Source organism: Emydura macquarii, unplaced genomic scaffold (assembly GCF_026122565.2).
Source record: "Emydura macquarii macquarii isolate MOO-44397 ecotype Brisbane River unplaced genomic scaffold, CSIRO-AGI_Emac_v2 contig_3390, whole genome shotgun sequence".
Lineage (NCBI taxonomy): Eukaryota > Metazoa > Chordata > Testudines > Chelidae > Emydura > Emydura macquarii.
This window is the reverse complement of record NW_027133527.1, coordinates 7,653,869-7,676,243: the sequence shown is the minus strand read 5'-3', so window position 1 is coordinate 7,676,243 and position 22,375 is coordinate 7,653,869. Positions and strand designations below refer to the sequence as shown.

General features: G+C 56.6%; 1 protein-coding gene across 1 annotated transcript in view; it reads left to right on the top strand.

Moving 5' to 3' along the window:
* The window catches only part of HS3ST2 (heparan sulfate-glucosamine 3-sulfotransferase 2), a 33,821-nt gene extending 12,578 nt beyond the window's left edge, over positions 1 to 21,243 (top strand). The window contains 1 exon segment of the mRNA XM_067534262.1: positions 19,787 to 21,243. Coding sequence (XP_067390363.1) covers positions 19,787 to 20,405 — 619 coding nt within the window. The 3' untranslated portion in view covers positions 20,406 to 21,243.
* Positions 21,244 to 22,375: the final 1,132 nt, after the last annotated feature.

The window sequence follows — 22,375 nt, the reverse complement described above, 5'->3', positions numbered from 1 at the left end:
TGGGAGCGTGCGTCGGTGCCGTTCGTATTGCTTCTGACAAGTCTCGTTGGGAATAAAAACTCTCCCACCTTTGGGTGGGAGGCGCCTTGGTTTCATTTATAGCATGTTCACGCAGGGTATGTTTTAGCTGGACTGCTCCAGCTCTCTGTAAATGCAGCTCCGCTGCAAAGGCGGAAATGCCCCTCGGGTGAGGGGTGGGACCATAGGCCTGTAGCTGGGATTTTAGGAGGGGGGATTGAGCTGAAAGGGGACAAATTGCTGGGGATTACTGGGCCTCTCAGCAGATCAAGGGGGGCAGAGAAACGTGTCGTCTGCACGCTCCAATCGCCAACGCTGGCGCCCCGCTGGAGATAGGGCCGGGCCCTCCAGGAGCTAACGTCTGTCTGTCCTACTCCAGGCAGGGGCTGTCACACTCCAGAACACTAAATGCAAAGAAACCTATGAAGCGTCTCAAGGCGAAGGCGGATCTTTCTGTGCGCAGCAGGCACAGCCCAGGGCCTGGGACCTGCTGCTGCTCCCTGCCGCTGCCTCCTGGGCCAGGGCATTGGACAACGACTGGAGTGAGGTCAGGGTGACTTTGACCAAAGCGAGAGCCCCGGAGAGCCTGGCTTCCTCCCTCGGCTGCTGCTGCTCTCCTTGCCCGGTGCTTGCCCCCCTTAGCCGCTGGCGCAGCGTACTAAGCCACGGGCTAATCGGCAAAAACCACCCCCCTGGCAGCCTGGCCACAGGGTACCTCACCATGCCCCCACCCGCCGGATCCCCCTTGTTCCCACACCGCCCGCTTGGGAGCAGGGCATCCTTCGGCTGACAGCTCTGACAGTTGGAGGGCTCCGGGAAATTCACTCCAGCACTGGCCTCGGCAGCGCGCCTCGATTTCTGGACTCGGTGCTTCACAGCTGGCAGCAGCCGAAAGAGGAGACTGGCTGAGCGCTGCCCTCTGGGGCGTTCCCTGGGATGGGACCGCCGCTCATCGTCATTGGGCAATCGGGGAGCCGCTCGCTGTTTGGGTAATGAGGGGGATTCTGCCAGTGCTGGCCCTCCTGCCTTCCACGCAGCGCCAGGGGTCAGAACCCCACCGCAAGCCACGCCAGCAGCTCCCTTTGCAACAGGTGCTCAGCTGAAAGCTGTCCCTGCCCCCTCTCTGGGCTGGGCTTGAATACTCTCTTTGCCCGAGGCGCCAGCTCTCGGCCTTGGTGCTTGTAGACAGGCTGTGCGTATCGTCCAGAGCTGCTCTTTCTTCCAGCGCCGTCGACTGTGTCTGCTGCGGATTGTTTTCCTCCTTGCTGGGAAGCCGTGAGGATGAGGGAACCGTGCAGAGCTGGGCCCCTGTCCTGTGTTCGGACCCTCCGCTGGGAACCACTGTGGAGAGAAAATGGATGGACGAACCGAGTGCGCTGGGGCGGGGATGGCGCCAGCCAGCCCTAGAGAAGCACCCTGCTGTCCCCAGCACAGCTATGGCATGGGGAGCAACTGTGCAAGGGTCCCCATTGCTGCCCCTCCGCTAGGCCGGGTGGGAAGCCCTGCCTAGAGCCTGCCGCCAAGGATGACCGGCGGTGATGGGGAGCCCGCACGGCACAGCCTTCGGTGTCTATCGACCGTCATGGAGGGAGGGTGGTGCTTCCCTGCCCGGGGGCTCGGGGTGCCGTGGCCCAGCCCTGCCTCAGGAGTTGACGGGTCACTCAGAAGCCAAGGCAGCAGGGAGAGCTCCGTCCATCGCCCTGCCTCCAGACACGCGCCACTGGGAGTCCCTCCCTGCATCTCAAAGTACGATTTAAGATCGCCTGGGCACTGGGCTCAGGGTGGGAAGCAGTGGCTCAGTGAGGAGAGGCTGGGCTGGGTCAGGGGAAGGGAGGCGAGGCAGGAGCGGTGGAGGGAAGTGGCCGACCAGAAGCAGGGCGTTTGGAGGGCGTATGGCCGCACAGGGTGCTGGGTCTGGGAGCTGTGCCAGGCCCAGGCTGTGGCATGAGAAAAGCCCCTTGGGGGAGGACAAGACAAAAGAGGATCAAGTCTAGCTGCATTAGCAGCGAGCAGGGTGCGGGAGCCGCTGGAGCCGAGATGCAGGCCCCCGTTTGCTTGAGGGCGTGGTGGGATCGATGGGACAGGGCAGCTGTCAGCACGTCCCAGCTGTGTCTGTGCAGAGGCTCCCTGCGGGAGGAGCCCCCAGTGTGGCGTCGGCACAGCACGGGGAAGGAGCAGGGGAGGATCTGACAATTCCTTGGAAGCTGCCCTGAGCAGCCCCAGGAAGGTCGCCTGGCCGGGGAAAGGGGCCTGGCGTAGCGGGGACACGTCAGGCAGGGCGTGGGAAGGGTCCGTCTGAGCTGGGGGAGCCCCTTGGAATCTGTGCTGTGGCCCCTGCTGAACACGGCTACGCCCCCGGGGGGGGGGGGGATGTATGGTCGGCGCCAGGCTGTGCGGGGCAGCAGGGAACAGGGCTGGGCAAGTCGACTCCCGCCCATGCCTGTCATTCTGGGAGGAGGCAGCTGGGCTGTGCGCTGGGCTGAGCGGCTGCTTTGGCGGGATGCACTCGGATCCCCTGTGCCCCACGGGGTCGGAGCGTTCTGGGTGCCAGGGATCGGGCCCAGCCGCAAACCTGATTCCTCTTCCCCTTTGAGTGGGGCCGAGATGCTGGCCGCAGGAGTGAGAGAAGACCCCATTGTCTAATAAACAGCCCTGGCGCCCCCATGCTGCTGCCCTCTTTGGCCTTCAGATGACGCCTGGCTTGTCTGTTTTCCAGGGCCTCGCTGGCGTGGGACGTCCCAGCGTGTGGCAGGTAGGAGGGTTCCTCTCTGCTCCTGGGACTTGGCTCTTTCTCCTTGACTTGATTTGGATGTGAATCTGGGCTTTCAATATGTGCCACCGTGGCCATCTCCAGGCCTACCCCTTCCCGGCTGGGTTTGCAGCCACACACCCCCGGGTCACCCTGTGACTGCCTGAAATATGCAGATCAGCCGTTTGTTTGCAGACCTGTGCCTTTCCCAGTAGGTGATGGTAGCAACGCCTGGCCGTGTAGCAGCGCAGCTTGTGAGATGTGGTGTAAGGTAACCAGAGCTGGCTATAGACACCCCAGTTCAAGGCTGGTTCTGCCTGCCCGGTTCCTTTCACTGCTGCTGTTTTATTTTGTCAGGTTCTTTTTAATCTAGCGGTGACCAGCTGTTTAAAAAGAGGAATTAAGGATCTGTGTGTGTGCTGCATGAAGGACAGAAGAGACTCTATGGCTCAAAGGACACTTAGACATCTCCAGAGCATTGAAATGATTAAAAATGAATCGACAGCAAAGTTAATTACTGTGTTCACACTGCTGGCATGCATCGAAATGTCCCTAATTATCTGTCTCTGAGCTCTCTCCATAAATTCTTTGAACATAAACATTTCTTAAAGGGAGTTAATCCTTTGTTAACAACTCCAAACTGTCTTAGCACAGAGGTCTGATGTTTTTAATCTAGAATCAGAGCCACAACAAAACCCTGGACCAGAATGTCCCTGGGCATCCTAGCCTGGATTTGGCCCAGCTCCATGGACGGGCCTTGCTTTCCCACCAAGCCAAACCAAAATCTCAGTCCTGAAAACCTCCAAACTTCAGGAGCATGAAACCTGGCTCACTTCATTTCACTCGAAACCCCCTCTTCCCCCCCATGAGAAGGCACAGGCTCGAGCCCAGGAGTCAGCTAAGGCAGCACGTGTGAACACATCGCAATAGTCTTTCACTGCATGGATCCTCCCTGTTTATCAGTTCCTGTGTCCGTGTCCAAAAGGGTTTGAGAAGGTCTTTCTGTTGGGAAAAGTTTATTTTTCCCCTCACACACCCCAGGCTTCCAGATGCTTGACCCAGTTTTTCTCAAACTTTCATTAAAAGCAAAGCAAACCAATTCTCATTTGGGCAGAGGCTGAGACTGGAAAATGTCGGCTCAAGAAGCAAGCGTGCCGGAAGGGTCTGAATGACTGAAAACACAGGCTGGGCATGGCGGCCGGGACCCAGCCTTGGCTGCCGTGGGAGGGAGCCGGAAGTGCCACAGGCCCCGGGAACTGGCAGCGGCTGGGAAGCGGTGACGACGCACCCAGCATACCCCATGTGAAGACGGTCCCTGGCCGGAAAGGTTCATGGAAAGCCCAGGTCCTGTCATGAGGGCCTGGCCTCGAAAACTGAGGCAGAGACGGCGAATGCACGGGGGAGCTGGAGTAGGGCTTTCAGCCTGTCCAGACTACGACACCCCTGGCAGGAGGCTGACTTGTCTGGAGTACCCCAAGTTTCACCTCACTTAAAAACTACTTGCTTATAAAATCGGACATAAAAATACGGCAGTGTCACAGCCCACGAGCACTGAGAGATTGCTGACTTCCTCATTTGTACCGTCTAATTGGAATAGAAATATTGCACTCACATTTCAGTGTACAGTACACCGAGCAGTATAAACAAGCCATTGTCTGTAAGAAATTTTAGTTTGTACCAGTTTGGCTAGTGCTTTTTAGGGACCCAGTTGTAAAACTAGGCAAATATCTGGAGGAGTTGATGTACCCGCTGGAAGACCTGTCTGTGCCCCTGGGCTCTGTGTGCCCCTGGTTAAGAACCACTGAGCTAGAGGGAGGCTGTTGTTTCTCACTTGCTCACTGGGATTTTTACATCTTCAGACCATCCATCACTCTTGCTTTCTGCCAGTGCAAACCGCTGTGTCGAGCATGGGAACGGGCATTTCCTCGCCTATGGAACAGTTGGTGCAAAGGACACTGTCAAATTTGCAATGGGGAAAGATCTACAGTTCACTCGGGGGGGGAGGAGTTGTGGCACAACCCCGACCAGTGTTAATAGCTGTCCTGGTGCAGTGAGGGGCGGGGGCATTTCAGGGGGGTTTGTTGTAATCACTGATGTGTAAAACAGCGAAGGGAGGCACTGAATCCCTTTCCACCCTCCTGCTCAGCCCCACTCCTTTCTCAAGGAGCGCCCAAAAGTGTTCTCAGCGAGGGACTGCCCTGGGCGTGCTGTCTGTGGCAGAGGAATCCTCCTGCCCTGTGCCATGTCTGCAGTGGGGAAGCAGATAGTGTATTTGTAATTGGCTGTAGTGACTGCTTTCCTGCGCTGCTCTCAGCCACAGCACTCAGGAATCACAGGGCCCAGTTCACGCGGGGGGCTGCCCACAAGTGACTGTTTTAGCGTGTGCGTGTGTGTGTGATGGGCCGTGCCGGGGAGCCCTGGCTGTGCTGCGTAGATCTAGCTGTGCAGAGAGCCCCTGTACAGCCCAGCTGTAGTGCCCACAGTGCGAGCGCTGCGTGAGCTGAAAGCAGGGACAGCCCCTGAGCCCAGAGTTTCACAAGTGACTAGTGACTTTCCGTGCTTTGGTTTTGGGTTCCCAAGGTGAGGTACCTCCAAGGGGTTGAGTTCCAGAAAGTGCCCGGCCCTCCCCCGCTGAGAACCAGGCCCTTGCACGGCGTCTCATGCGGCGCACCCAAACTCACCAGTCACTTCTGAAACTCTGGGCCTTGGAGACTAGTTGCATGAAAATGGGCATGCCTCAAGAGTCCATCTGTCATCCCTGAACCCGGCACGGCTCCACTGCTGCCCTGAAGTTCTCTTCCACTGTTCTCCACGCCACCTTCACGTAGCATTGTGACAGAGCAGCAATCCAGGCAGGATCGGGGCCAGGGCTGTGGGAGAGCTGGTGCCTGAGCTGCGGCGTTCGCTGTGAGGAACAGCATCTTGACCCTGTTGCTGTCAGCGGTCTCTGCGGTGTGATCGCTTGGTGCGCTGACCTCCTTACTCTCCAGAGTTCATATTTTGTCTTCTGTAGATTTTTTTTTTTCCATGCAGATTTTGCAAGCACTACCTTCAGCCCTGCTGCCTCCCAGCCATGGCTTTCAGAGCCCAGCACCCCAGAGGGGGCAGGTTTCAGTACGTTCCTTACCTTGGATTGGGAAGAAATTTGTCTCTTCGGTACTGGCCCCAGCTCTGTTAATGCTCCCCAGCTCCACTTCCCTGGAAGATCTCTGCGATGCCAGCAACAGAGCTGTGCCAGCAGCTGGAGGGACAGGTCACCACCATGGGGACGCACCTTCATATTTTGCAAAACGAAACAGTTTGTTTTTATGCCTGTGAGTGGCTAAAATCCAGGACTACACACGCGTCAGGCTATTGCCTGGGAGAAGAGTTCACCATCCGCCCTGTAAACCCTCTGCGCTGTAGCTCATTGGGTGCAGATATTGACTCAAGCTTCCCCCCAAACTTCGTTCTGTTCCCGTTGCACTGGGATGATGCCGTGTGGTGAGACACGCACAAGCGTGTCAGCAATATCTCCAGCAGCCGATGCATTGTGGACAGGTTTAGCCCGGGAGGGTATTTCGTGCATGTTTGACATCAACGCAGTGCAGCCAGTGAGGGAGCGTGGGCGTGTTGTGCAGGCCACAGGGCACCTGAAGGCAAATGATAAAGAAATTAATAATTCAGGGGCTGGATGGTGCTGCTGAGGAATTAACCCCGGCAGGGTGCAGAGCTCTGCAGTTAACACACAGCCACATTAACACACGGGGCTGACTTTCAATCCCTGTAGCGAATGCCTCTTCTCGTCCCCTTGCAAATCCCACTGCGGACGTGACACTACGAGACGTGGAAGTGAACTTGTGTTTGCAGCTGGCAAAGGGATGTGTTCTCCCCGCAGCCTGGGGGGTGTTTGGGGGAGGGTCTGCAGTGCGACGGAGGCAACCGCTGTTCAGATGACAGGATGGGGAGTGGGTGTCGTGTGCCCTTTGTCTGTGGGGAGGGGGCGGCAGCTCTCAGGAGGATCCGCCTGGGCCAGGCTTGAGACACACGTGGCTGCATTCTGGCACGTAACCCCCCAGCTGAGTGACCTAGACGGGCTGGCGCAGCGCCATTGGGCAGGAAACCTTGTCCCACGAGTGTCTCGGCACAAAGTCGTGGCAGGAGCCTGATGTGTACCTGCCTTCCTCGTCTCTGCCAGAAACACCAGTATTCCTCTGGTGGGCCACGGGCCTCGGCTGAGTGCTGGACCACAGCATGGAGGAGCTCACGTTGCGGGGTCTTAGATACCCCAGCCTCAGCGCTGCCTGGTGCACAGCTGGGGGCAGGGTGTTGTTAATGCTGCTCAAGTCTCAGACTTGCCACCAGGAAAGCCTGTGCTGCTGACGTTTGTCGATAACCTAGCAGGCCATGGCCACGCTACAGGATACAGGGCCTGGCCACAATGCCATGTGGAGCCGAGTGTAAACGCCGCCTGCGGCAATGGGAAGGGCTGTAGGAACTCCGGCTCCCCAAGCGCTGGTGCTGAAACCATTGGGCCGTTGACCTCGCTGCGTCTCCACGGGGTTAGGTCAGCATAGCTGTGGTGCTTGGGGTGGGTTTTCCCGTGATCTGGAGGGGTGAAGGGAGCATTACTGTTCATATCTGGCATTAAAAGGCTTTCGATGTTTGCTAACTATAGTAAAAAATCATAATCTCTCATGCAAGAGGAGTTAGTGCCGCACCTGCTGCCAGATTCCTGGGCCCCTGGGGCTAGTGTTAGAAAATCTTTCCCGTTCCGGTTGAGTAAAAAACGCGTTGGACTCTTCCCCACCTGCCCGGTGTGCTGCGGGGTTGGTGTGGCTGACTGGCCGCTCCATCGCCTGCATTGCTAGTGGGAGGCACAGCTGCGGCAGGGGCTAGGAAGGCCGGCACCTTGGCAAAGAGACGGACGCAAAGCAGTGGCTGTCTTTGACTCTGCGACGGTCAGGAAGTGGACGTCTTCAGGGTGTCAGGCTGTGACTGGGAGAGCTCGGGTGAGCCCCCTGCGTGCTGTGGTCGTCAGGGCTGTGTCCTTAGTCCCAGCTCCAGTCCTCTCAACTTCTGAGCCAAGAGAGAAATAGACAAAGCTGAGCCGAAATCTGCCCTCCGGACTCGCTCCTTTTCCCACATAAAATTCTCTTGTTGTGGCAGGGAAACAGAAAATCAGGCTGGCTGGATGTCAGTGTCAGACAGAAAATGGAGCTGGTGGGAGAACACGTGCTGCGAGGCAAAGCACCCACTGCGTCTGTCGTCAGGACCCAGTGCACGCAGGCCTGGAATGTCTCTGCACAGGCAGGCACGTGCAAGCGCATGCAGGCATACACACACACGCTATTAGACCACATGCTAACACGTGCCATTGGGCACGTTTCTCTCTGGCTGGATTCACAGTAGCCTAGACCCAGAGTCTGACTGGCCTAGACAGCTCCGGTCTTTCAGCCAGTTCAACTCCTCTGGTGGTCTGAGTTTTAGCCTTTGCAGCAAGAATGGTGGGAAACCAATGAAGTGAAGAGTCTGGCGACGCTGAAAAGCATGTGCCAGTAGTGGCAAAGAAGCTGCGTTTCCATTACTGTTTCTGGTGTATTTATCCAGCTGTATTCCATGAATATTCACACCATGAAAATGCAGTGACTCATGCTGTGTTCACAGCCCTTGCATGCTCGCTTTCCATGAGCACTGCAGCAAAGGCGTTTACCATCAGGAGCAGTCAAGGAAATAGCACGTGGTAAGCGAGTATTAGAGAATCTTCTCGGCGAGCACGACTGGATTTCATAAGTGCAAGTGTGTGATTCAGAAGCAGAATGGTGGTAGTTCTGCTACTGCTTCTCTTCCCTGACCGGGCATCTGGTGACCCGTGCGTCTGTTCCGAACACAGCTTCACAGCCCAGAGTTTGGATATCGAACACTTGAAACTAACATTGTGAGCTGGGTAGGACGTAACTGGAATGGCTTCAATCGGTGGATTATAACTTGAGAAAATCCGAGACTGTTCCAGAAACTGTTTGTGAAAAGAAGAAAAGCTCAAAGGGAATGAACAAACTATTCACTCTGGAGTGGACAGGACTAGAGGTGTCTAAATCTCCTGGAGGGGCGCGTGGGGGACTCAGCCAGGTGAACCATTTCATCCTACAGCACATACCCTCTGGCTCCTCAGCGAATGCCAGCGATCTTCCCAGCAGGCAGTCGCTGGGGCTGTCCCGTGGCATAGCTCCTGTCCAACAGGCTATCAACGTGCACCACGTGCTGCTGTGCTGCTGGACGTGGTGTTTGGTTTTCAGTCATTCCTTTTCCAGGCCCAGCACCGTGAGATCTGAGCACCTCCTGTCCCAGAACTACTGGTGCCTTCTTCTGAGAGCCCTGGAGCGGGGGCTGACTGGAGATGGAGGTTTCCATGGTATAGTGAGTTCTATACACTCAGTTATTGAGTCATCATTATCCTGGGGCCAAACTTTTCGCAGGGCTGGGCTGAAATCAGCCAGGCTCACCAGCGTTCTTCCTGTTACAGAGACCTAAGAATCTGAGGTGGCAGCGCTAAGCCAGATCTAAAACCATAGATCAAAAGGTTTGGGGGCTGCTGCACCTAGCTGGCAAATACAGACTGACCCCTGCTGCATGCCAGCCCCCTGCCTGTCCACGTTCACCGTCACTCTCTGCTGTATAGGCCAGGCCCTGGGCTGCAGATGGGTTGGATGGGGGAATCCGTGTGCGAGGAAACGTGCAGCACTCTTTGTTAGATGATGCCAGGGCCATGCACGCTGTACAGGGCTTGGCCCTGGTTGTACAGCACACATGCGTTAGGATCCTGCGTGCTAAGCGGACAACAGGTGCCCTTCTGCTGGCATTCACTGCAGCTGGCATTTAACACTAAAATGATGGTGCCTTGCGCAAAGAACTTCTGCCTGAGCTCTGTCTCCCCTGTTCAGGTCAGAAACCGCCCTGGCTGGTCGAGCTGCTGTTCCCCTTTGGCTTCCTCCAGCCTCTGCTCTTTCTGGCAGGTTCTCCTCTCCTGCACTGGCTGGCTTAGGGGATGCTTATGAAGCAACTGACCATTTCTTTGGCTCAGGATGATGTCCAGTTGCACAGTGGTGGCTATCTTGCTGCGGGGGAACACGGGCTGTTTACTTGCTTCATTTCTACTGCATCTCCGATCGGTTTCCCCAGTTTTCTCTAGTTTCCAAATGCTAATAGGAGGTTGGGGCATGACACTCAAGTGGGCGTCACGGTTGTGCTAACGGGGAAACCTCTCCTGGGACTCTGTGCAAGGGTCTGGAGCCGATAGATCAGGGTCATCTTGCGCAAAGGAAAGCGGGTTCCCCTGCTTTTGCCTTATTTATGCCACCCAGAGACAGACGCAGACACTCGGCTGTGTGCAAGATGAGACCACGCTGAGTAGCAGGAGGCGATGGGAAGGTTTTCTTCAGCTCTCACCCATGTGGTCTTGCTCCCCCACGTTCCAGTCTGTGCTTTGGGAATCCACAAAACTTCGTCCACACAGCCCTGACACCGCAGAGTTTGCCCGATTGTTCTAGGGTTTCACATTTTTACAACATTTTTTCATTCGCTCCAGTTTGTTTGTGAGCCTTGGCAAAGGCCAAGGACTGAGGTTTGTTCCAAAGCCATGTGGCTTTTCTCAGGTGGCCTCGGGCTCTGTTACAAACGTTTCATTCAGGCTTGCTCTGAACTCCTTCGGAACTTCCTTTTGTCTGCGTGCTGCACCATCCTGCCTTCTGTCTCCAGCAGCCTGGGCTGGCGCAGGGAGGGTATGCGGGCAGGATGGGAGCCATTGCTCTGAGCGAGAAGGAGGAGAAATCTGTCGCTCCCTTACGTGTGCTGCCATTGACTGGTCTCTGGCAGGTGCGGCATCTTTCAGTCATTCTGCTTGGACTCCAGCCTTGGCAAGGAGCCCTGGACTCCGCAGAGGAAAGCAATTCCACTGGCCACCTCTCCTGGTGCAACCCTTTCCCCAGGCCTGTCCTGCTTCCACTCAACAAGCTGCTGGCAGGGTCAGCACCTCCTCCTCTGCCTTCCCTTTTGCAGCCCCCTGGCTGGCTAATGAATGTCTCGCTCGTCACTCCCTGCCGTGTCATTGAGAGCACAACCATATTTGTGTTAGCATCGACCCACGCCTGGGAATGGCTCAGTTAGCAGGCGCCAGGACGGCACACTGTAGTCTGTAACACACTGGGCATGGCTAACACACACAATCACCCGAAGCTGAATTTCTGCTTTGAGCCCGCGGTGTGTTCCACAGCAAGTCGGACACAGGAAGATTTCAAATCTAAACCACCCATGAAAAATAAAGCTTAAACCTCTGTGACATGCTATTTACATGCAAATAACTCTGCCACTGCAGAAGTCCAAAAGCATCATTTTAAAGTAAACAGTAATTAAGTTTGCAGTGCGTTTTTCCAGCTCCTGCAGGCCTGGGATCCCACAGTCCCTGTAAAGATGAAGTTGGGATGACATTTCTCCCCCTCGCCTGCTTTCGGTGGTGATTTATTTCTCTAGGCAGGCTGTGTTTTGTTGCCTCAGCAATCTCCATTGCGCTGGAGCGGGAAGCACTGGGAGTCCATTTAAAAAAAACCTTCTTGTCTAGTTTCAGTAATTTATTGTGCAGTTCCTTTGTATTTTTCATAATTGATCAGAACGTGTAATTTCATTTTTTAAATACATAGACCTAATAGCTCACGTAATGAAACGCTAACCAGCCTGAAGATGGGCCATTAATGAAACAGCAATTTGATGATTCTCTGTCGATAGATGGGAATAGTGACTGGCTTAGAAAGCTGTCCTGCACTGATTTATGACAAAAACTTGTTTGTGATCGAGAGATAGCAGCTGTGGCGCTGGGACTAAATTAGCATTTCCTGACAGTCATTAAACAATAGGAATCATAAGCGGGATTGATGGGGGCTGAAACAAGGCAGTGGGAAAGGCCAATTAAAGCCATGTCTGTGCTCTGGTACCGATGTAGAACAGGCCTATTAATTTATGCAAACTAATTACTTTGTTCTCTTTCTAATGAGAAATTTGGTAGAGCAAATGGGGACTGCAAAGATGGCTAGAAATCCTGTAACCCAAGGAAGGCGACTTCCAGCCCTGCTGCTGGTGGGTGCTAGGCATCGAAGCAGACTGGTGAAATGCCGGGTGAGTGGCAGAGGCCACACGTGGGGCTAATGGAAATGCTGACAGCGGCTGTGGTTCTAACATCGAAAGTAAAGGGCAAGAACTCAGAGGTGTTAAGCCTGCGAGGCCCAGGGATTTCAGCATCCATCCCGGTGCTCCTGCACGGCCATTGCACAATGAAGTTTCTCCAGAAAGAGCTTGCAAATCTGGGTCCGTGGAGGGGGAATTGTGCACAGCGGGGGGAGCGCAGAGGAGGGAGGGTTGTGCTGCTGTGTGCGAGTGTATTCAGCTGCTGAGGGGCAATGACATCCCTCCACCGTGCCGTCCGTTCGGTTCAGCTTCCCGGGGTGTGGATCCGCCTCCCTGGAGGTGAGCACGGGGTCCCACCCAGCTGGGTACGTGGCCTAGACGAATGCAGCCAAAGGCTTGGTGTGTGCTGTGTCCCTCTGCAGGCCCAGGCCCCGGCGGATGTGAGTTTGTCACAGCAGCAAGCATGGCACCCTAGACTGGCTCACGCTGCAGAGCTGGCTGCTGTCTGCTCTGGAGGCCCCGGGTTCAATGGCTGCATGCCCACTGTCAGACGCAGCCTCACTTCCCTTGCTGCACAGGGGCTGCCTGTGCCCTGCAGCATCCCTGGTGGGTCGGTTTCCTTTTCAGTGCTGGGGCAGAGCAGCCAGGCCCCATGAGTGGCGGCGGAGCAGGCAGGAGGAGGGGGGTCGGCCCCACAGCCCTGGGACGCTCTGGGGCCAGTTATGGCTGACTGTGGCGGGCGGCTCTTTGAGTGTGCTGGCCACGGGGCTGCTTGAAGGAAGATGCAGTCGGAGGGATGTGCTTAGTGAAAGCCAAATGGATGTGGGCAGCACGTAGAGCCCCAGGTGCCTGCGAAGCCTGCATCAATGGCTTAGCGAGGTTTGAGGGCAGGGGCCCTGCTTATCTTTCACCTGTGAGTGGCGGCTGTGAGCTGAGCTGTGCTAAGTCTGCTGTGCAGGTGCCGTGGCCGGAAGGAGCAGCGGATGGCGCTGGACACAGGAGAGCTTTTCGCACAGAAATTTGCACCTTTTTCTTCGGGGCAGTTCCCCCACCTGCTAAATGTCACTTTCACCCCGCGGCGTTTCTCCCGCAAAAGTCCCTGCAAACGCCAGTCTGCACCGAGGGGCGTGCAGAGTCCCGGGGGGTACCCCCAGCTTTCTGTGCTCTGCTTTGCCCACGGCGGTGGATAATGTGTGTTCCTGTTCTGCGTGAGGGGCAGGCTGTTGTGTTTGCAGTAGTTTCATGGGCCCCTCGTACTGCTCTTCGGGGGCAGAGCCGCTCACAGGAGGATGCCCCAGGGCAGAGCTAGGTGGTGGGGCAGCTGTGCTTCACTGGCCTCTTTGCGGAGATCTCCTGGTGCACACCCAGTGCTCCTGGGCAAGGTGTTCCGTGTCCTTGACACCCATCATTGCAGTGGGAGCAGAGGGCTCCCAACACGTCCTAGGGGACTGCAGCATCTCCCGGGATCGAGCCCTTAGCCCCAGCCCTGGGGGGGCTCCCAGAAATGCTTTTGTTTCTATCCCTTGCCCAAACGGGATGGCTGTAAAGCTGTGGCAGGGGGCTACCCCCCACGAATAAATCGGTGTGTGGCCCTCTCCAGCCGACCCCCCGCAGGGATTATTGCTCATTGCTTCCCCTGCCTGCTGCTATCCCTGGGTTTTCAGGTCAGACTGGACAGCAATGGGCCTTGTCCATTACAATGACTCCTGCTCTGGGTCCTTCTCAACTCTGCTCCCTGGTCTCCCTCCCACGGGGGTCTCGCCCAGGCCAGGCCAGTCCAAGAACAGCCCCAGCACAGGCAGAATGTCCCTGGAGCACAGCATGGGCTGTAGTTGATCTGTGAGCCTCTCGGAGCTGACCTCACTGTGGTGCAAATGCTGGTGTTTAGGCCTGCACGGTGTCTGCCAGCGGAGGCTCAGAGGGGCAGAGTAAAGCAGATTCCCTAGCGCCAGGGAGATGAAGGGTGGGGGGGAGGCGTGTCATCTGCAGCACTTCACCAGGGCAGCAGCCCAGCCAGGCCCTGTTCCCGAGGGACTGGGCATTTAGCACGCATTGCACGGCGGAGCTGGGACAAATGTTACCTTAGATTAACTGTTCCTGGGCTGTGAGTCGTAGGGGAGCCGGGCCAGCAAGCGCGGAGCCTAATGCGCCGAGTTAGTGCCAGCATTAGTGCCGCCAGCTCCCGGCATGCACTGCAATCCCTCAGCTTGTCACGTTCACGGGGGCTGGTGGAGTGTGAACGAATCTGGAGGGCAGCCTCCTGACTGCCTAATTCCCTCTCGGCGCAGCATGTTTCCTTGCAGCCGGGGGGAAGCGAGCCCGGGAGCCGCCGTGCCAGGCCGGGGCCCCCTTTCCCTTGCTGCTGTAATGTGGCAGCGACCTTGCGGGCTCCCCCTGCCCTGCAGCTCGCCCAGTCGCTGACACCGGTGTAGATGCTGCCACGGCGGAATGGAGCGTGTGTTACACCCAAGTGGCACGGGTGAGAGTGACAATAGTGCAAGGCAGTGGGGGCCGGGGCCGGGGCCAAGGGGATTGTGATGGTCTCTGCAGAAGCCTGGAGCCCATTGGGATTACACCAGTGTCAGAGGGGACAGACACGCCCGTTAGGGCCAGGGTCTGGCCTGGGCAGGTCCATGGGGTCGCTGTGGGGACAGGCAGACCCGTGGGCTCAGGGTCAGTGGGGACTATAAGGCACATGGCCTCCCGGCTCGTCTTACTAACCACAGCCGGGCGTGGCTCTCCACACCGCAATAACGGGACCGCAACCTACACACACAGGCCTTTCGAGGGGCCAGGCCTGGCTGAGTGCAGCTTCCAGAGTAGCCCGGTGACGCCCTGCTCACTTCTCCCCCGGCCAGGAGAGGGGCGGGCAGCCAGCCGTGGCTCTGCGCCCGGCTGGGGAGTGATGGGAACCAAACCCCCTCTCTGGGTCGGAGTCCAACAAGTGAATGGAGGTCCCCGTAGGAGTCACTAAACCGGAGCGCTCCTTGGAGACATGCCTAGAAACCTAGAGCATTTACAAATATCAGCCCGGCCCTTCCCTCGCCCCTGCGTGGTAGCCCAGGGCCTGCTTTGGGGATCCCAGCGAGAGCATCGCTTGTGGGATCATTCCTCCCCCCCAGAATCCCATCTCCCCCACTCCCTCGTTCTCTGACAGCAGCAGGGTCTCATGGCACACATACCAGCCAGGCATTTTCCACGCATCTCCTCTCGCTCCGTCCGCGGGGGTGGGCAATAGCTGGGGTTGGCAGCCCACAACCGGCTGTGGGTGGGCGGCAGCATCCGCACGCGTCCTGTGGCCAGCGCCAGCTGTGCGAGGTGAGGGAGGGGAGAGCAGGGCTGGGCGCGCACGTCTCTGCCAGCCCTGGACTCACAGGCCTGCGCCCTCACAGCCTTCCGCACTGAGCGATCTGTGTGTGGGGGGGACGTGCTGACGGGAGCCGATTCCAGCCCCTGGGCTCTTCCTGTGATTACAGCCGGGCCAGCTCACCTCTGCCCCCTGCCAGGAAGGCGCCCAGCCTCCTGGTGCATTTGGGGTGTGCTGCGAACCCCTGCGCCAGTCCATCGAGCCGTGACCCTCCCTCTCGCCATAACCAGCCTTGCTCACTTTGGCAAGCCGCTGCACCGGGCTGCCAACCTGCCGCGTGGTGCCTTTCAGCCACCTGCCCCTGGAAGGGCCAGTTTTGCAGGCTCGGCCCACCCGGTGATAAATCCAGCCCTGGTTGCTCTCAGCGTTTATTCATAACAAAGCAGGAGGGATGTGACAGCTTCCCTGCCGCTCGGTTTATTTGCTTTGGATGCGCAGCTGTCAAAGCACATGATTTAATTAGCGCCCGCTGGGCAGGCAGGCTGTGCCGGTCACTCCGCGGGGTTAGCGGAGGGCCTCCCTCCTCCCCAGAGTGTGCTGCACTTGCTGACCACGCTGGCTGCAGAGTACTGGCGGCCGGCATCCCCCGCCTGCTCAGTGGGGCCCGACCTGCTCAGCACTTTGCTGGCACCTCCCCAGGCCGACTGAGCCCCGCACAGCCCTGCAGTGTGTCTGTGCAGAGGTGTTTGCCCCCCCCTCCCCTCCCGTTGCTCAGCGCTCTCACCTGCTGGCTAGTTTTAGCCTGACACTCCCAGGGCCTGTAGCCGAGAGGCCTGACCCCTTCCCCTCGCCAACGCCGCAGGGGCCAGCACGGGGCCTGCGGCGCAAGGGGAGTGAGGCGCGCTTGCTCACATGGACAGGGCCTAGGAAACGGGTGCAGGGTGCTGCACACAGGTGTGGGACGGCTGCTGTAGCATCTGCGGCGGCACAGCTTGAGCCCGAGATGCGGGCGGACACAGGGCTGGAGGCGCCACGTGTTGCCCTGGTGTAAATCCGGAGCAGCTGTGCAGCGGTCAGGGCAGCAGAGCTGGGCGTGCAGGGCTGGGGCCTGCTGGTCCCTGTCGGGCCGGTGCCGTGGGTCCCCAGAGGGTGCAGGGCAGAGAGCACAGAGACCACGTGCTGTGCAGCCCTCCGGGGGCCCATGGCCGGGGTGACGCTCCCGCTCCGAGCGGGGCTCAGCACCTCTAGTGCCGCCAGGACGTTGGACTCCTCCACGGTTCTTGTGCAGGCGCCAGTTGGTGCCAAAGCAAAGCCTGGTCGGCAACATGGTCATGGCCCCAATAGCGTCCTGCCGGGCAGGGGGGCAAAGTGCTGGCTGCCACGCCTGCTGTAAAAGCCCAGCCAGATACCCAGCTTGCATCGGGGCAGGATCCGTGCGGCGGGGCCACAAGCGCTCTGTCCCGGGGCGGGTGGGTGTGGAAAAGTGGCTCAGGCTGAGACCTGGTTTGAGTTTGTCAGTCCTGCTGGAGGTGCGGGAGCAGGTGGGGGAGGGGTTGTGTGATGTGGGAGGTTTTCGGCAGGGGTGTCTCTGGGCGCAGGCTCTGTGCCTACGCGTGGCCCCCACGGGCAGGCCGTGACCATTCCAGCTGCGTCTCACGGTACCGAGGCCGCTTCCACCAGCTGCCGTGCTGCGGGAGAACGTAGCCGCGGCTCTGCTTGCGGCCGTAGGGAGCTGAGCATGGGGGCTGCAGCGAGGCAGCACTGATTTGTCCCCTGGCTCTGTTAAGGGAGCGACCCATTAGACACGCCGCTGCGTTTCCTGGCGCCGCTACCGGCGCGTAGCTGTGCAGCCCCAGCTCAGTGACGGGCGTCTGTCTCCTGACGTGTGTTCCCTTGGTGCATGGTTGGCTGGCTTTGTTTGCTCATTAATGCAATCAGGGCACCGTGAAACAATGTCACTGTACTAATTCCAGAAGGAGCCAGCTGTAATTTGTTTTGCAAATGGCAAAAGTTACTGTAGTCATGAACGGGACGGACTGAGCAGAGCCGGCCATGGAGCCTGGTTCCTGGTTAATGGATTCAGGTCTGTGAGCGCGATGGCGCACAGGTGCCTGATAAACTGCACAGGGCTGGGCTGAATTCAAGCAGCAAGAAAGCATGGATTTCAATCTCCCTGAGCCACTCAAAGGGAGAAGCATTGGGTGCATGAAAATCCCACCTCACTGCTGTGCGTCAGACCCAGGGGGAAACAGTGTCTCAATCCTAGATTTGTCTGACCAGTGACATGTCCTAGCTGAGGGGGCAGGGGAGGGAGCAAACCTGGGGCGTCCTTTATCAGGGATGCATAAGCTTCCCTGTTGCTGCAGTCTGCTAGCATCCTGTGTAACGGCAGACACCAGTCCCCTGTCTGCCAGTGCAGGATAATTGCTGTAATATGGAAAGCCAGCTCTCATTGACCTATCTTTGTATTGCAAAGCTTCACATTAACGAAGTATGTTACTAACACACTCCGCTTCCTCGTCTGTTCAGACCGCAGCAAAGCAGCAAATTACGATGTCAGAGGTTAGTTCTCAGGGCAGCACTGCAACCTCATGCTGTGATCTGGGCAGATTTTGCACACAAGCGAGGACTGTGGCTGAGTCAATGCATGGATGGGAGCCATCCAAGGAGCCCTACTGGCAGGCACAGCAGGAAATGATGGGTGATTCAGTAGATGATGTGTGTCTCTTTGAGCTACTACTGCCACCAACCACCCACTTTGGTTCTAGGGAGCTGCTGGAGTTGCGCTAATGAGATGTAAATGTGAGGGTCCTGGTCATTTTACCACCATTTAAAAGCCCCTTCAGACTTTTCACAGGAGTAGGGGTGACAACCCCAGAGTCTTGGCCAAATTCCATTGTGCCTCTCTGAATCCCTCTGGAAGTTTTCATTAGACACCATCTTGTTTTTCATTTCCTGCGCTAGACTGGCTGTTACCCGGTCTTCTCAGAACCCAAAGCAGTGGTAACTTACCTGTTTCACTCCAGGCAGTGTCAGGAATAAATCCAGGGGAACAGAGCACTACTGTCTGATAAATAATTGATGCAAACACGTGCTTTTATCTAAAACTACTATTTGGTAGATTTTAAGCTCACACGCACACACACAAATGTTTAGGACATCCCGGATAGAGTTAACAACAGTCTGAGAGGGTTGTGAGTGAAAACCAGCCAGGCTTCCAGGGTCTTTTCATCCAGCTGATGTCAGCTCCTTGCCTGAAAACAAGCTCCGAGGTATTTACTTTTACCTAATCTTTTATAGCTAAATCTGACAAAGCACATAACCAGCGTGGATTGATTTAAATCACCAAGAGAAAACCATTGATTTAAATCCAGTTTCCCACTGATACTTCACGTATTAAACAATGGTGCACATCTGATCACTAAAACATGTTGATTTACAACTCAATACAGCATTTTACAACACCGAAGAGGGTACACTTTGTGTAATTTTTTAGATAACTTGATTTTTATTAATTTAGGAAATAGTACGTAACGCTCATTACCTGTGTCAAGCTGCAGGTGCAGCAGCAGCACATTAGGAATGGTAAGAACTAAATCACACACACACACAATAGCACTTCTGTTTTATTTAACTGAATCTTAAATGTTACATAAATGTCTCACATTTGCAATGGCAGCAGTCTCCTGAGTGGCCGGTTGACGGTTGTCCTTAAACACTTCGTTTTTTTTTTAATTTTCAAATTTTATTAACTCTAACAGACAATCATCACAACACTAAACATACGCGGTCCTTAAAACTTCTACAGCTAGCTCTCCTCTTCCCCACTCTCACTGTCATTTTTATTCATAGACAAACAGAAATACCAGTTTTCCTGCTTTTTCAACTCCCAGTTGATTCCTTAGCTTTGAGTGAATAACACCAACCCATGAAAATATTCTCTCTGTGCCTGCAGAGGAAGCTACTGCTGTGAAAAGTTGGCTTAGCTACTGAAGGAACTCTGTTTCCAGGTGCCTGGCTAATGATTTCCACCAATTCAGGGAGTGACTTTGTTCAAAATGTCCTCAGTAAACATGCACTGTTTAAATGGTGCCGCTCCAGCCCTGACATTTATCATGACTGGCATTACTAAGGAGTGATTTTGAGATGCCCATGCCATGGCAGCAGCATCTTCAGAAGTTAGGCATCTACCTTTATATCTGGGGTCGAGAATGTTTGCAAGAAAATGAGGTAGAGTTTAGTGCTTGCTCCATTCGCTGCTTTATTGCCGGCAGTTTAACTTTCTGGTGAGGTATTTCTTTCTTGTCCTGCCAGTGTTAAATGACTTATGCCATGGAGAGTTGACTCCTTCAGTCAGGTGAGGAAGGGGGTCTGAACTCTTGGGCGCTGCTCTGAGCCTGCCAGGTTGTTGCAGTTCTCCCATAAGCAGCTGCAGTGCAGGGCGAGTGTCACGTTTCCCCAGCGGGCACTGCATGGCTGGACAGCACCTGGGCTGTGTTTGCAAGCACTGTGTGTGGGTCCCAGCGCCTGGCCTAACCTGTGCGTTTCTTTGCTTACAGAAGCTTGATGCCCAGGACGCTGAGCAGCCAGATCACGATGGAGAAGACACCCAGCTACTTTGTCACCAAGGAGGCGCCACGGCGGATCTTCAACATGTCCCGAGACACCAAGCTGATCGTGGTGGTGCGGAACCCGGTCACCAGAGCCATCTCGGACTACACGCAGACGCTCTCCAAGAAACCCGACATCCCCACCTTCGAAGGGCTGTCCTTCCGCAACCGCAGCCTGGGGCTGGTGGACACCTCGTGGAACGCCATCCGCATCGGGATGTACGTGGTGCACCTGGAGAGCTGGCTCCAGTACTTCCCCCTCTCCCAGATCCACTTTGTCAGTGGGGAAAAGCTGATCACAGACCCAGCAGGGGAGATGGGCAAACTCCAGGACTTCCTGGGCATCAAGCGGGTGATCACGGACAAGTATTTCTACTTCAACAAAACAAAAGGCTTTCCATGTCTGAAAAAGACAGAGAGCAGCAGCTTGCCACGCTGCCTGGGCAAGTCCAAAGGGAGAACTCACGTGCAGATAGACCCCGAGGTGATAGAGCAGCTCCGGGACTTTTATAGACCATATAATATTAAGTTCTATGAAACGGTTGGGCAGGACTTCCGGTGGGAATGAGCATTCAGGCACAGAGTGGTGCTGAGGAGAGCACGCCGCAGTCTTCCATGGGGGTGGCCAACTGGAGGCAAGTGTGAGACCAGCCCCCTCCACCAGGCCATCCTGTCCTGCCTCGCGCGTGCTGGCGAGAGTGGTTTTCTGGACCTTTGGGGAGGCCCGGCTTTTCCAAAGGCCAAGGAGGATGCAGTGTTATGTCTGCAGCCACACATCTGCCAGGCAGAAATACTGCTGCAGACAGCCAAGTGCTCACCCCATTCTGGCAGCAGCGGAGGGGGGCTTGTTTTACATTTTGTTCTTATAGTGGGAGTGGGCACACCCCCCGAGCAGCGAGACATGGGCCCCGGGGGCTCTGTGCGGAGGTCACTGGCCGTCTTATTTTTAAGAAGAGCTAGTCTGTACTCTGTACACCGCTGCCCCTGCGCAAATCGGCATGGACCTCGCTCATCTTCCTAAGGGAAACACCCGCTGGAGCATTCCCTGAATAGAACGTCCCGGGCTCTGTGGGGTCAGGCTCCCACTCCCTAGTCCAGCTTACCAGGACTAAGTCGAGTGTCCCACACGTGCAGGGGCTGGGGGCTGGCTGGAGCTCTGCGGCCCGCTGGAGGCCAGGTGTCCCAGGCTGGGGTGGGCCTCTCCATTTTGCCTTGTGTCACCTAAGCGAAACATGTAACCATGAAGGTGGTGATGTATATGCTTGAAAAAAAATGTCTCTGACCCGCATTGTACTGCTCCTTTGTCCTGTGAATAAAGCACAGATTGCTGCTGGTACGGGTACGCTAGTGCCACTCGTCTTCTTGCTCAGCATGTGACTCGTGAAATAAAGATGGACGTAACTTGGCCTTTTCTTAGGAATGGTCTTTCCAAAGCTGGGGTGGCCCTGCCCCTAGCACAGTTAGTGCTCAAACACTCCCTCCTCGCTGCTGGGACGCGGCATGTGTGCCGTGCAAAACCTCCGGCAGGAGGGAGGCTGCAGTCACAGGTGCTGGAGAAGAAATGAGGGCGGGAAAGCGAGAGAACCAAGCTAGCTGGCCCAACGCGCTCAGAGCATGCAGGAGCGGCAGGCTACCCACTGTCGGATGCAGGCTGGATTGAGATGTGACACCCTCTGGACGGGCCAATGATCTGCTAAGGCAGAGCCTGTGGGTGCCAGGGGGAGCATCCCGCCGGTATCTCGGGTGGCGGGGAATCGGGAAAGGCAGCATTCTCAGCCTGTGAGAGTCACGGGCTTCCCTGGCCATATGGCTCCCTGCACAGGGAAAAGTTGCTGGCGCTGCCGTTTTCCCACACTGGTGAGGCACTGATTGATCCAGGCTGCTAACACCTATAAAACTCGGCTTCCGTAGGACAGGGGCTGCTCTGCGCCGGGTGTGCACTGTATGGCCCCATTACTCAGCGTGAGGGATGGGCTCTGCCCGAGGCGTGCCCGGCCCGTGTGTGAGACTGGTCCCTCACTCCTGTCGTTTGTGAGGAACTGGGATGATGCCAAAACCTGCCTGGGCCAGGCTTTGCTGTGGCGCTGGCCGGGAAGCCCTGGCAGGGACGGTTACTGCTGATAGGTTTGCCTGTGAGTAGAGTAGTAGGGCGGGAGGGGAGAGCCAGTCACTTTGGCCTGAGCAATCCGACCGACCCAAAAGCCAGGCAGACCCGAGTCTCCTACAGACAGTGCAACCGGCCGCGGGGCACCCAGCAGCACCAGGCCACTGCTCCCAGCCCAGCGCCTCACCCGGTCCTGGGGGGCAATTCGTCCCTTGAGTGGAACAAGCCATGACTCGCCCGGCAGCACACATGGCCATTATGCCGCAGGGCACACGCGGCCGGAGCCTCTGTGCTAGCGTAGCCGGCAGGCCTCACGCCCCCGGGGAGCAGGGCCTGAGGAGAGACATTCACCTGCAGGGCAGGAAAGCTCGTGGGCGACGTTAATGACGCTGCCATTGGCACAGTGACTGGCCTGGCCGAGTGCCAGGCACTAA